General features: G+C 35.4%; 2 protein-coding genes across 2 annotated transcripts; one reads left to right on the top strand and one right to left on the bottom strand.

The window, feature by feature from the left end:
• Positions 1-958: 958 nt before the first annotated feature.
• On the bottom strand, positions 959-7,130 carry LOC117318419. The gene is made up of 5 exons (XM_033873409.1): positions 6,782-7,130; positions 5,083-6,291; positions 4,360-4,562; positions 3,475-3,697; positions 959-3,001 (listed from the first exon to the last, which is right to left on the bottom strand). Exons 1-5 carry the CDS (start codon positions 6,984-6,986, stop codon positions 2,880-2,882), a joined length of 1,962 nt encoding a protein of 653 aa, XP_033729300.1. The 5' UTR covers positions 6,987-7,130; the 3' UTR covers positions 959-2,879.
• Positions 7,131-7,183: 53 nt separating this feature from the next.
• On the top strand, positions 7,184-11,178 carry LOC117318417. Its single transcript, XM_033873406.1, has 2 exons — positions 7,184-7,439; positions 8,142-11,178. The coding sequence occupies exons 1-2, from the start codon at positions 7,377-7,379 to the stop codon at positions 10,959-10,961; spliced, it is 2,883 nt and encodes a 960-aa protein (XP_033729297.1). The 5' UTR covers positions 7,184-7,376; the 3' UTR covers positions 10,962-11,178.
• Positions 11,179-11,581: the final 403 nt, after the last annotated feature.

Raw genomic sequence — 11,581 nt, 5'->3', positions numbered from 1 at the left:
TACCCGGAGTACAGTCAGTACCAAGCAAGTGGCCCATGTGGGTTTTGAACTCTATTCCCAGAGTTGGAGGGCTAGTGATAATGTGTTGGGACACCATAACCACTCGGCCACCGTGGCCCCCAAAAGAACTCAAAGCAATGGGGACGGGGTTGGTCAGAGAGACTAGGTTGTAATACCTGCCAATGTGTCATCTTTTGGCTGAGGTCTGTAGGTTCAGAAATCACATCTTGTTCAACAAAGTCAAGAGACTGGTTTCGGTGAGCAAAAAGGCAATATGTCACAAACTCAGACAGTAGGAAATTTCATAAAGCATCAAGGCCAACTTTGCAAAAGGAGATCTATATACATGTGTCATTCGAGGAACCAGGCCCCTGTGCTAACTTATCAATCAGGAATGGACAACATAAATTCATCACCCTTAGCAAAATGCAATGGCATTAAAATACCATTGAAATAGCATTACTTCAAAACCATTGATAAGCCATTGAAATACCATTTATTTAGGTTGATCAATGCTTCTCATGAAGAACCATTGAAACACCATTTGAACACCATTGAAACGCCATTGAAATGAGCCGAAATATTTAAATTAGTTTGCTAAATAAGGTATCATGAAACAATGGTATTTCAATGGTTTTTCAATGGTATTTAAATGGTATTTTAATGGTATTTTAATGGCATTTCAATGGTCTTGGAAATAAATTTCAATGGTATATCAATGGTTTTAAGAAAAAAACAATGGTAATTCAATGGCATTCCAAGACTCCGTCTATCTACATGTATCTGAACCCAGGAACCTAGAATAATCAAATCACTTCTATATTCATGGTGTGGTTTTCTAGTGTTCAATTTACGGTGTTCATCAAAATTATTAATAAAACTCGAAGGGTGGTAACTCTAAATATGACCTGGGTGTCCTAGGGTGGTGGTAGATTTTTTTACTGGACTATCCCTCAGACATTGTTTGATCTCCATCAGTCACTCCATTCATTAAGCAGTCAAGCAGATCTTTTCCCTTGAATCTTCTTGGTTTTGTTACATTATGCTGTATTGTGACTAACATTGATAGGTGAATTGAATAATAGCCCACAATGAATCTGATGATGGGCTAATAATTGAGAAAACATATCCAACTTTAAATAAAGATAACCTCAGAATATTGCTTCTTTTTCATTTGCATGTGTTTATTTTATTAATTTCTGGTATCCAAAAAGAAGTACATAGAGAAACATCACTGGTGACAATATGTGTTTCTTTCAAAATAGCTTTCACCTTTTTGGGCATACTCAAGTATTTGAGATACTCTACAGAAATGCCTAGCTTAAATTTCAGTTTAAAAAAAAAAGAGAAATCAATACGAAAGCATGGCACATATTTTTTAGATTTTCATATTTGGTAATTATCTTAGACCAATATCATAAGTCAGGACAACTGAAAAAAAAGTCACATTTTTGTTACCATTGCAACAGTTTCTGGCCATGGTACAACATGCATGTCCGTCCTAGGCCTGTTACAGACATTCTATTTTGTCAAAAATTTAATTTTACATGATATGAAACATTTCTGCATGGATAAATATCATAATGTTTTGTATTTTAATCTTTGAATAAATTTTTAAAATTTGGATTTCCGGAGTTGCGTTTTTCTTCTTATATGAATTTGAACAAAGAAACAATTTATACAAAGGAATATGCCATTTCTACAGGTAAGAACAATCCAAAGACATAATGTTTATAACAGAAAAAAAGGTTTCCTTAAATGCATAGTGGTCCTAAACCAGTATTAAATGTTAATTACAAGAGTGACAATTACATAACAGGAACCGATTTAACAAGATGGACATTTTTGCAACATGGTTTAACAGTGTTGTTCCGATGATCGATCATATTTGATATCTAATCGAAAGGCAACCAATTCTTATTAATTGATTATGAGGTTCACTTTCACTTCATGTACTACCTAGAAGAGAACGACAGTTCTGTATTAGATTAAATTACTACCAATCATGTTATTTAATATAACAAGTACTAATTGTAAGGACAACCGTTAAATTAATGTCCCCCAAACTACCCCAACGGTCGTAAATAATGATAATGGAAGAGTTTTCACCGAAATCAAACAATATCTAAATTTGGGGGAAAAAAAAACCAGAAACCTCAGACAATTTTGTAAGTAGTACCATTCTGATCAGCTTCCCTCAATCCCATATACCAATCTGTACCAAAATCAAACAATATCTAAATTTCGACCAATCAGAGGCCACGAAATGGCAGCCATTTTTGAGTTTTGTTCCAAGACATGCACGTTGCACACCTTCTGCCCCCCAAGCAATACTCATGTGAAGTTTCATAAGGATCTGTCCAATAGTTTAGGAGGAAACTGCCGGACAAGTTCACCATGAAAAGATAGAAGAAAGCTAAAGAAGAATTTAATAAGAAATGAAACAAACACAATATGGCCCCCCAACTTTGTTAGGGGGACATAATTAATTATAAAATATTAATGATAACTGTTCATCGGTGAAGACTGTAACTCTGAAATGGTATGAATGAAAGATAAGAAACTGCGAGTGAGCGGCAGCTAGACATAAGACAAAATGTCCAAAGAAAAATCCCATTTGTTAAGCATTATGTACGTACTAGTATGCCAACCGATTAATCCTTAAATTCATTGTAGAAACTGCTAGAAGGAATGAAATAAATGCAAATTATCAAAATATTTATAAATGTTTGTCCATCAATGTTGAAATATCAACTGATTCCCAACACTACTTCTTCAACATCTGGGGACACAAAGCGATACATTTCTGTCGAATTTCTCAAATACTTATAGTTTGTCGTCACCCTCAGACTTCTTTCTTCCTTTCTGCTCTGCTCCCCTTACTTGCAACTCTTTCGTTTTGATAACCTATGGTTCCCAATCTTGTTCTGGATAGCAGTGATGTACTTCTTCTGGGATAGTTCTTGAAAGTTTAATGCACTGCATCTTGTATGGAGATATTCTGAAAGAATAGTACAATTATTAAGGCATTAATGTCCATTCTTTTAAAGTCGGTATCAAACTACAAAGTATTAAAGCTGTAATTCACATCCCTCGCTTTCGCCTCAAATTGCGTTAATCAATGGACCATGAGTCACTGCGGCAAAAAATGTCTCTTTTCGTTAATCAAGGGGTCATAACTCCTGCAAATAATGTCCCAACAAAACCTGCGACCTAGCCCTTTAGGCATTTGACCATGTCACCAACTTCCTTTTAAGCAAAAGCGGGGGATAAAAATTGAATGCCTTCCTGTTGAACATAACATATATTTCACTCGTATGACAGAACTTTGCGATATTCTGTCATACTCGTGAAATTACTGAATTACGTAGCTGCTTCTTGCAATTAACAAAAAAGATCTGTCATATTTTAAGTTAATTTCTTTTATAAAAAGCTATATACTGTTTTTTCTTTTACTCCTGACATTACTCATACCTTGTATAGCCTCTCTCTTGTTGATAGGGAGGGAACTAACACCTTTGCTGGCGGCCATTTCTTCAAATGAAAATACTAAGTCCAGAACTTTATTCAACAGGTACAATGCTGGATTTTTCATGGATCCAGCCTTGTTCTCTATGCCCCTTAACTGTGATGGATTCACAAGAATTTCAGCAAAGTGATCTTTGTCATCTGGATCTATGATCAAGGGAACGAGTCTCTGGGAAATATAATAAAGTAAATAGGTTAGGGTACACATTAAAACTTAATACACAATGTATTTATATAGCTATATTTTGGATACTTTGCAACAAAAAGATTTTTTTTGTATTTCAAGTTTCTTGAAACAAAGTCATTTTATCAGTTGTGTTGATAATTTGCAAGCAAATAAAAACATTTGTTATAATAATTACATAGAATATGAAAGCCATTAATACAGAAATTTAATGTGTACATTTTACTTAACCTGGGATTGATACTAGTGGTGGTCAATAATTCTTACTAATTTAAGTTGTTCTAAAGCATGGCAAAGTTGTAAATTAAACAATAACATATTTTTCTAAGAAAGAAATTCTCTTTCATTTTTAAATCTTTTTCTTTCAAACTGAGAAAATATGTACATGCAAGTAAAAAGACTTGACTTTTAATTGGCAAATTATTCAAATCCACACGTCTTTGTTGTTACCACTTTAACAAAATTGTCTGATGTCTTGGAAGGACTACTAGAAATTGTTAAGGATCGACTGAAAACTGTATCTGGTATATGTGGTCTTGCTGGCCACCTGATAAAACAAGTTGTAGTATTTAACACTGTTAACGAAGATTTTATGTGAAAGATAAATATTTCTAGGTACTGCATGAGTATGAGGCATATGTACATACCATTTCACTTTTCTGTGCAGATTTGACAGATGATCTTGGATTCCTGTCAAAAACCTGAGTATTTGGCGAGTTCATGGAGTGCTGGTTGTTCCCAAATATTTCTCTTCCATTAGATTCCCCCTGTTGACGTAATTGCAATGTCAGTAGCTCCAGAAACCCAAGCAAGGTCACTCTTTGGTTGTTGTCCAACTCTCTAAAGTAATCTATTAAAGGATGAAGAGAAAAAAAAGGAAATTTTCAACAAGAATTAATATGTTAAATCCCTATTTACAAGTATCGATCACTGTGTGATCTAAATAGTATTCTCAAATTGAATAGTATCATGATCAAGAATATAAGACAATGTCAAGAAGGATTTGTATACAATATGTATAATATACAACCCCTTTTAAGTTATCAGACAGAGTTTAGAGTTATTATCAAATAGCTGAAAATCCAACTAGTAATTATATGAACAAAGAAAAAATACCAGGCCTCACCGGACAAGCAAAATCAAATTTCAAATATTTACCTTAATTTGAATTTTAAAATGATATCCAATATATATGACTAGGGCAACAATCCACCAAGGTTACATATTGTAAAATTGGATGAATTTATTCAGTCTTCCAAGCCATTGTACTGTACAGACAGATGGATAAAAAAAACATACAATAAAAAGCATGAATTAGATTTTAAGATATATATCGAAACACTTTTTATAAATATTTTTTTAACACATACCTGTGATCGGATTACAATGCTGGGACATGGGCATGTGCACTGGATACACTGGGGTACTTGATATTTCATGCTGTACATCCTCTTGTGATTCCTTCGGGTTATCCCATGAATAATTGGCGTTGTAGCCATAGTACTGGTTTTCACTTCCAGAAGCCGATTGAACTGATGGCATTTCTGAATAAGAGAAACCATTGTGGTCCTGGTCATTCAAAACACTAAGGCCAGAAAACACAGCTTGTGATGTTTCCTGTTGACTATCCAAAACCAATTCTATCTTTTTTGTTGAGTACGCTTTCTTGGAGGGAGTCTTGGAATTTGTAATTGTTACAGAAGTAACTTCTGATGTGCATGTTTCTGATCTTGGCCTAATGCAAGTGTCAAATAGTCTAGTTTTTGTATGGCTTGTTTTTATGGATGGTGTCTTTTGGGTATCGCGGATAGGTGTGGCTTTGGAAGGAGTCTTTTTGGTCCCGCGGACAGGTGTGGCTTTGGAAGGAGTCTTTTCAGTCCTGCCGACAGGTGTAGCTTTGGGAGGTGTAAATGTCTTTTTGGTCCCACCTACAGGAGTGACTTTGGACGGTGTCTTTTTGGTCCCACCTACAGGAGTGGCTTTGGACGGTGTCTTTTTGGTCCCACCTACAGGAGTGGCTTTGGACGGTGTCTTTTTGGTCCCACCTACAGGAGTGGCTTTGGACGGTGTCTTTTTGGTCCCACCTACAGGAGTGGCTTTGGACGGTGTCTTTTTCGTCCCGCCGACAGGTGTTGCTTTTGAAGGTGTCCTTTCCGTCCTGCTGACAGTTGTGGCTTTGGGTGGTGTCTTTGATTTTTCAGATTCTGACTCGGGCTCACTAGCTACATTGGCAAATGCAGACATTTCATTAAGTTTTATGATGTCTAGTAATTTTGGTTCTTTCGATTTAACAGGTAGGGGTGTACACGTTTTCCTCTTTTTTTTAGCACTTTTCTTTTCATATTCATGGTCACCTGCTATAGAATCACTTCTGTCCTTTTTTTGTTCTGGCTGTGATGTATGGTGCTGTATTTCATCACTTGCCTGCAGTAGTCTTTTAAGCTTGGTCGCGGCTCCTCTTTTTCCTGATTGCTTTCTCTCCTTTGCCAGGGACAAAAGTGTCTCAACAACTCCTTCATCTGTCAGGTTTATGCCTTCGCTCTTGGTGAAATTCATAAATGCCCGAGCAGATGTTGCACCTGATGAAAAGAAATCAAAACATTTATAAATAATTCGAAGTCTTAAAAAAAGGAAATGGATACGAATACATTAAATGGTTTAAACATTCACAATAACTCGCACAGTATATAAAAAATATGGCTCGAGCTCGATATATATAACAGCAGTCGTGCATCCATAGGCAATTAGTTTATATACTCTACATATACAAATTTACATGAAGCCAAAAATTCAAGGGAAAAAATATGAAAATGCGTGAAATACAGAAAGTCAAAAGTTGCATCAATTTTGGCTCGTCAATCATCAATGTAGATTATCTCGATCGCGACCTATACAGGTGCCCGATCGCGATCGTACATGTATCAATACACGGCGCCTAATATTAATGTTCAGTATTGAAACCAAAAAATATTGATTAACGTAATAACATTGTCTAAAATAAAATTTAAACAAAGAGAAATGAACCTTACTTAATCGTAAAATACTGCATGGATTTTATTTTAAACTTACTTCCAGAGAAAACAGTTGAGCCTTCATACGGTTCGTCCCTTATCGATACTGTTCCGTCTTCATTAATTTCCTCCGTTGGATAATCTACGGAGACTGTACTTGTTGCTTCGTCTATGCATCTTACAGTTTGTTTTTTGCGGTTGACAATTTGCAGAGCTCTATCTGCCGTAAAGTATACAACAAGGTAATCTTCTTGTGTCGCCATCTTGCTCAAATTTGGTTTTGGCGCAATCGCAGCATCAGTGCAGCAGATATGCTTGAGTACAGTACCGGACACGATCGTGGTCAATTTTGTGAAATTATTTTTTTCCTTAATGCTTTAATAGCACCGCAATTTATATTTCTTTATCATTTTTTAAATAGGTTTAATTTATTTTGAAAGAAAATTTATACATTGTAATATTTCCCTCCCAAAAGAAACTACAGAGTCACGGAAACCTGTTTTTATGCTATGCACATCAAGCGCTGAGGCGATCAAGATTGAGTCAGGATACATGTGGTTGCATTGTCAACTAAGTAATTCCCATTGCCAATATAATGGAATGGTAAAACCAAGCCAAACTACGACGGTAGGAAGAGTGTATGCAGGGAGAAAATGGATCAACCGTACGCGTCAACTAGTAAGAAACGCAAGAGAGGACCTTATGGTTCTAAAAAGGTAAGATCGCCCCCATGTTCACTGCGCTAGAATCTAACTCAGAACATCAAATGTTTTTGAGATTGTCATATTTTCCTATCCGTCATTTAACTTACCCCTGATCAAGCATTTTCTTCATGTAGTTTGATTTTCTAACCAATTTTTTCGTCGTATGTTAGACGTAATGCGTACATACTCGCTCGTGCCGAAATGCATCGTTAGGCGTAGGAATTCTTAGACTTTTTTATAGTATGAAAAGCATAAGCTTACACACGCGGTTAATTAATTAATTATTAGCGGTACATAGTGCCATGCTGAGTCTTTAACGTTTTAGGGGTTTGTTTTTTGCTATATTTCTTTGTATTTCCTACTTTATTTTCAAAATTGTTTCCTGAATTCGGTACTAGATTTTAGAAGGATTTTGACAATCGTAGACAATTTGGTACATAAATATCCCAAGTTATATTCTTTTCATAATAGGCCTATTAATTAAATTATTATGCACCTGGTCAAACTGGAAAAGCTGTAAGAAACTGTCCATAAAAAAGTTGGGGAAATTCATAAAGTTTGAAACACAAAGAAAATAAAGCAAAATAAGAAAGAATTATGTGTGACAAAAAATTGGCAATTAAATCACTGTATTGGTAAAATTAATAACAAGAAAGGGAATGGAACAACTTTGTATTAGACAGTCTTATCATTTTTGTTTCATAATCATTTCAGGGGTCTGATGAGGACAAGGATTTTCAGTGCATGAACTTGGTTGTAAAAGAGGACCACAGACTTCAGTCAACTATCAACATTGTTTCCCCAATTGCATCACATCTGTCAGCTGAACAAACAGTACAGGATGATAATCAGGGATGTGTTACAACCGTTGATGACAAACAATTAACACAAACAGATGATGATGATGATGATGATGATGAAATATCATCAGCTGATGATCATGATGAACGATGTCGTGTTACGGATGAGAATATATTTGTTGAACATGAAAATGTCCTCAAGAACACACCTCAGAAACCAGCAGGAGCTAACAGTGATGTACAAGACTCTCTGACACATGAGGCTATGGATACTTTTTTCTCCAAGATGGAGGACAAAGATTTGGATGATGATATTGATGATTTGATAGACCAAATGTTACATGATAATCAGCTGCGAAACCAAGAAAATCTTGTGAATGATGAACAGACGGCTGTAATTCTTGAGGAAAGGGTTGAGGTCCTGCGGCAAATTACAGAAATATTTACAGACAGTGAAGAATCTAAAAACCCTGCAAATGATGAATCAACTGGATCAAGCAAGTTATTTCCAGACTCCCCGTACAGTCTCGGGCTATTGGTACTTCTAATATGTTGTTTCTTGATTCGTTTCCGGTTACCTGATGAAGCAGCAGCATACATGTTGAAAATATTCGCTGCTGTGCTTCCACAAGGACACAGTTTATTCCGTAGCTTGTATCACTTGAGAAAATTCATAAAGAAATTCACAGAAGACATGTTTCCCACCTTGCATTATTATTGTAGTAGCTGTTACTCAAAGGTTGAGAAAAATGACAAAGTGTGTATATCGTGCAGAAAGGATCTCACAAAGTCCGGAGGAGTTGCATATTTTGTACATTTAAAGCTTATATCACAACTGAGGGCTCTATGGAAAACTCAAGACTTTGTGAATGACGTTAGAAATCACAGATTCCAACACATTAAGAACAATAAAAATGGTAATCTTAAAGATGTGTATGATGGACAATTATACAAAAATCTTTTCGAAAACGGCATTCTGCAAGAAGAAAATAATTTGTCATTTTCACTAAATACGGATGGTGCCCCTCTGTTCAAATCTTCAAATGTAAGCATGTGGCCTGTGTACATGCTTATTAATGAACTTCCCATCGCAAAACGGAAACATCGACAGAATTCAGTGTTCTATGGTGTTTGGATTTCATCCAAAAAGCCTCAGATGTGGTCTTTTCTTCAACCCCTTTATTCAGAATTGAAACATTTGGAAACTGAAGGGGAAACATTTGAAGACTGTGATGGAAATTCATTCTTGTGTAAATGCTTCTTGCTTACGTGTACATGTGACTTGCCTGCCCGAGCTATGGTATACAATGTAAATCAGTACAATGGGGATTTCAGTTGCTGGTTTTGTTTACATAAAGGTGAAACACTTAAACTTGATACTGGTGGAATAGTTCATATTTTTCCATACAATAGTAGCAATCCAAAAGGAATTCCAAGAACAAAGGAAAGTATTCTTGAAGATTTGACAAAGGTTCAAACCAATGTGGAAAATGGTGTGAAAAAGTTCACAGTTCACGGACATAAAGGACCTTTCTGGTTTCTGTATCTGACATATTTCAATGCAGTATATAGTTGTGTGATTGACTACATGCATGGTATTTGCCTTGGAACTACCAAGCAACTCATGAACTTGTGGTTTGGTGCCTCGAATAAGAGTAAACCGTACTCTGTATATCATGCGAAACAAACTGTTAACAAATTCTTGTCAGAAATTCGTCCGACACTATTTGTAACCAGGGTCCCACGGCTGATAGATGACATCGCTCACTGGAAATCATCAGAATTTCGTAACTTTTTACTTTATTGGGGTATACCAGTGATGAGCAAAATCTTGAGAAAGGAATACTTTGTACACTTTTGTTTACTTGCTCGGGCAATCTTTTTGTTGTCCATGGAAAACATATCCCCGGTAGACATTGCAACTGCTGAGGGAGCTCTTCTTCTTTTTGTAGAGAATTTTGAAAGGTTGTATGAAGCAAGGTATACGACTCTGAATCTTCATCAATTGATTCATTTGGTTGATTGTGTTAGGCACACAGGACCTCTGTTTGTGAACAATTGTTTTATTTTTGAGGACCTTAATGGGTACATAATCAAACATGTACACGGTACACAAGGTGTTGAAAACCAGCTCGTAAATATTATTGGACTTGTAAAGGCCATTCCTATAATGTATGACAGATACTTTAAGGGAATAGATGATTGTGATTATGTTTTTGAGCTGTATCATGAGTTATCTGACAGTATAGCTTCAAGAAGAATTCATAAACATGAAATTGAAGATGGTATAGTCAGAGTAGGGAATTTATTCAATGGGGAACTAAGTGATGATGAATTTGCTGCCATTTCTAATTATGGAGTACAGTGTACTAGGAATGTTTCAAAGTATTATAATATCAATATGTATAAGAAGGGGTTTTATGTATATGGGAAATTGTACAAAAACCTTGTAAAAAGACAGCAGCATGTTATAACATTTTTTCATGAGAATGACTACAAATTTGGATCTGTGGTGTATTTCATGGAGTCAAATGATAAGACCGGTAATAAAATCAACCTCGCACTTGTTGAACCGATGAAAAAAGTCAAGTCTGTTGGCAGTGTTTGGAAAATAGAATTTAGGAAAAGTTGCATTGCCATCCCATTGAAGTGCATAACTAATATCAACAATTTTGTGGGAATAACTGGTGATTTCTTTGTATGTCCTCCTCCAAATAGGTATGACCGTGACTAGAATCAAGTTCATATAATTCCAGTTTACATGTAATGTTGTATAGGGGTATAACTTCTACAGAATTTGAAGTTGAAACTTCAAAAATATAGTACTTTACTTCTATACATTTATTTTATTGTGTAAAGACAATTGACATGCATGTATTTGCATTGCATATTGTTTACATTAATTATGCAAATGTACTTTTATACTATAATAATAAAAGGTAGTATCATTCTGTAGAACTCAGAATTTATATATCCAAAATATATACTGGTAGTAATTCTCCAGTGCAGGTGAATATGAAAGTCTAGATCTGTGGCCATTATTTTTCATTTCTCAAAAAAATGGTCAGAAATGGTTGAGCCAAAGCTTTTCTTTCTAGAGCATGATATGGATGAAAATAATGGTCAAACAAAGTCAATGGTATTTCAATGGCATTTAAATGGTTCACCTGTGAGTAAACCATTTTTTTGTACCATTGAAAGACCATTGATCTGAAAAATGGTATTTTAATGGTCATATAACCATTGAAATCTAATGAATTAAATGGCGTTTCAATGGATTTCTGAACAAAAATGGTCTTTCAATGGCATTATAATGGTGTTTCAATGATTTTTGGACCATTTCTTTTTGCTAAG

This window comes from Pecten maximus, unplaced genomic scaffold (genome assembly GCF_902652985.1).
Source record: "Pecten maximus unplaced genomic scaffold, xPecMax1.1, whole genome shotgun sequence".
NCBI classification, from domain to species: Eukaryota; Metazoa; Mollusca; class Bivalvia; order Pectinida; family Pectinidae; genus Pecten; species Pecten maximus.
Note: the sequence above shows the minus strand (reverse complement) of the source record. Positions and strands in the feature narration are given on the sequence as shown.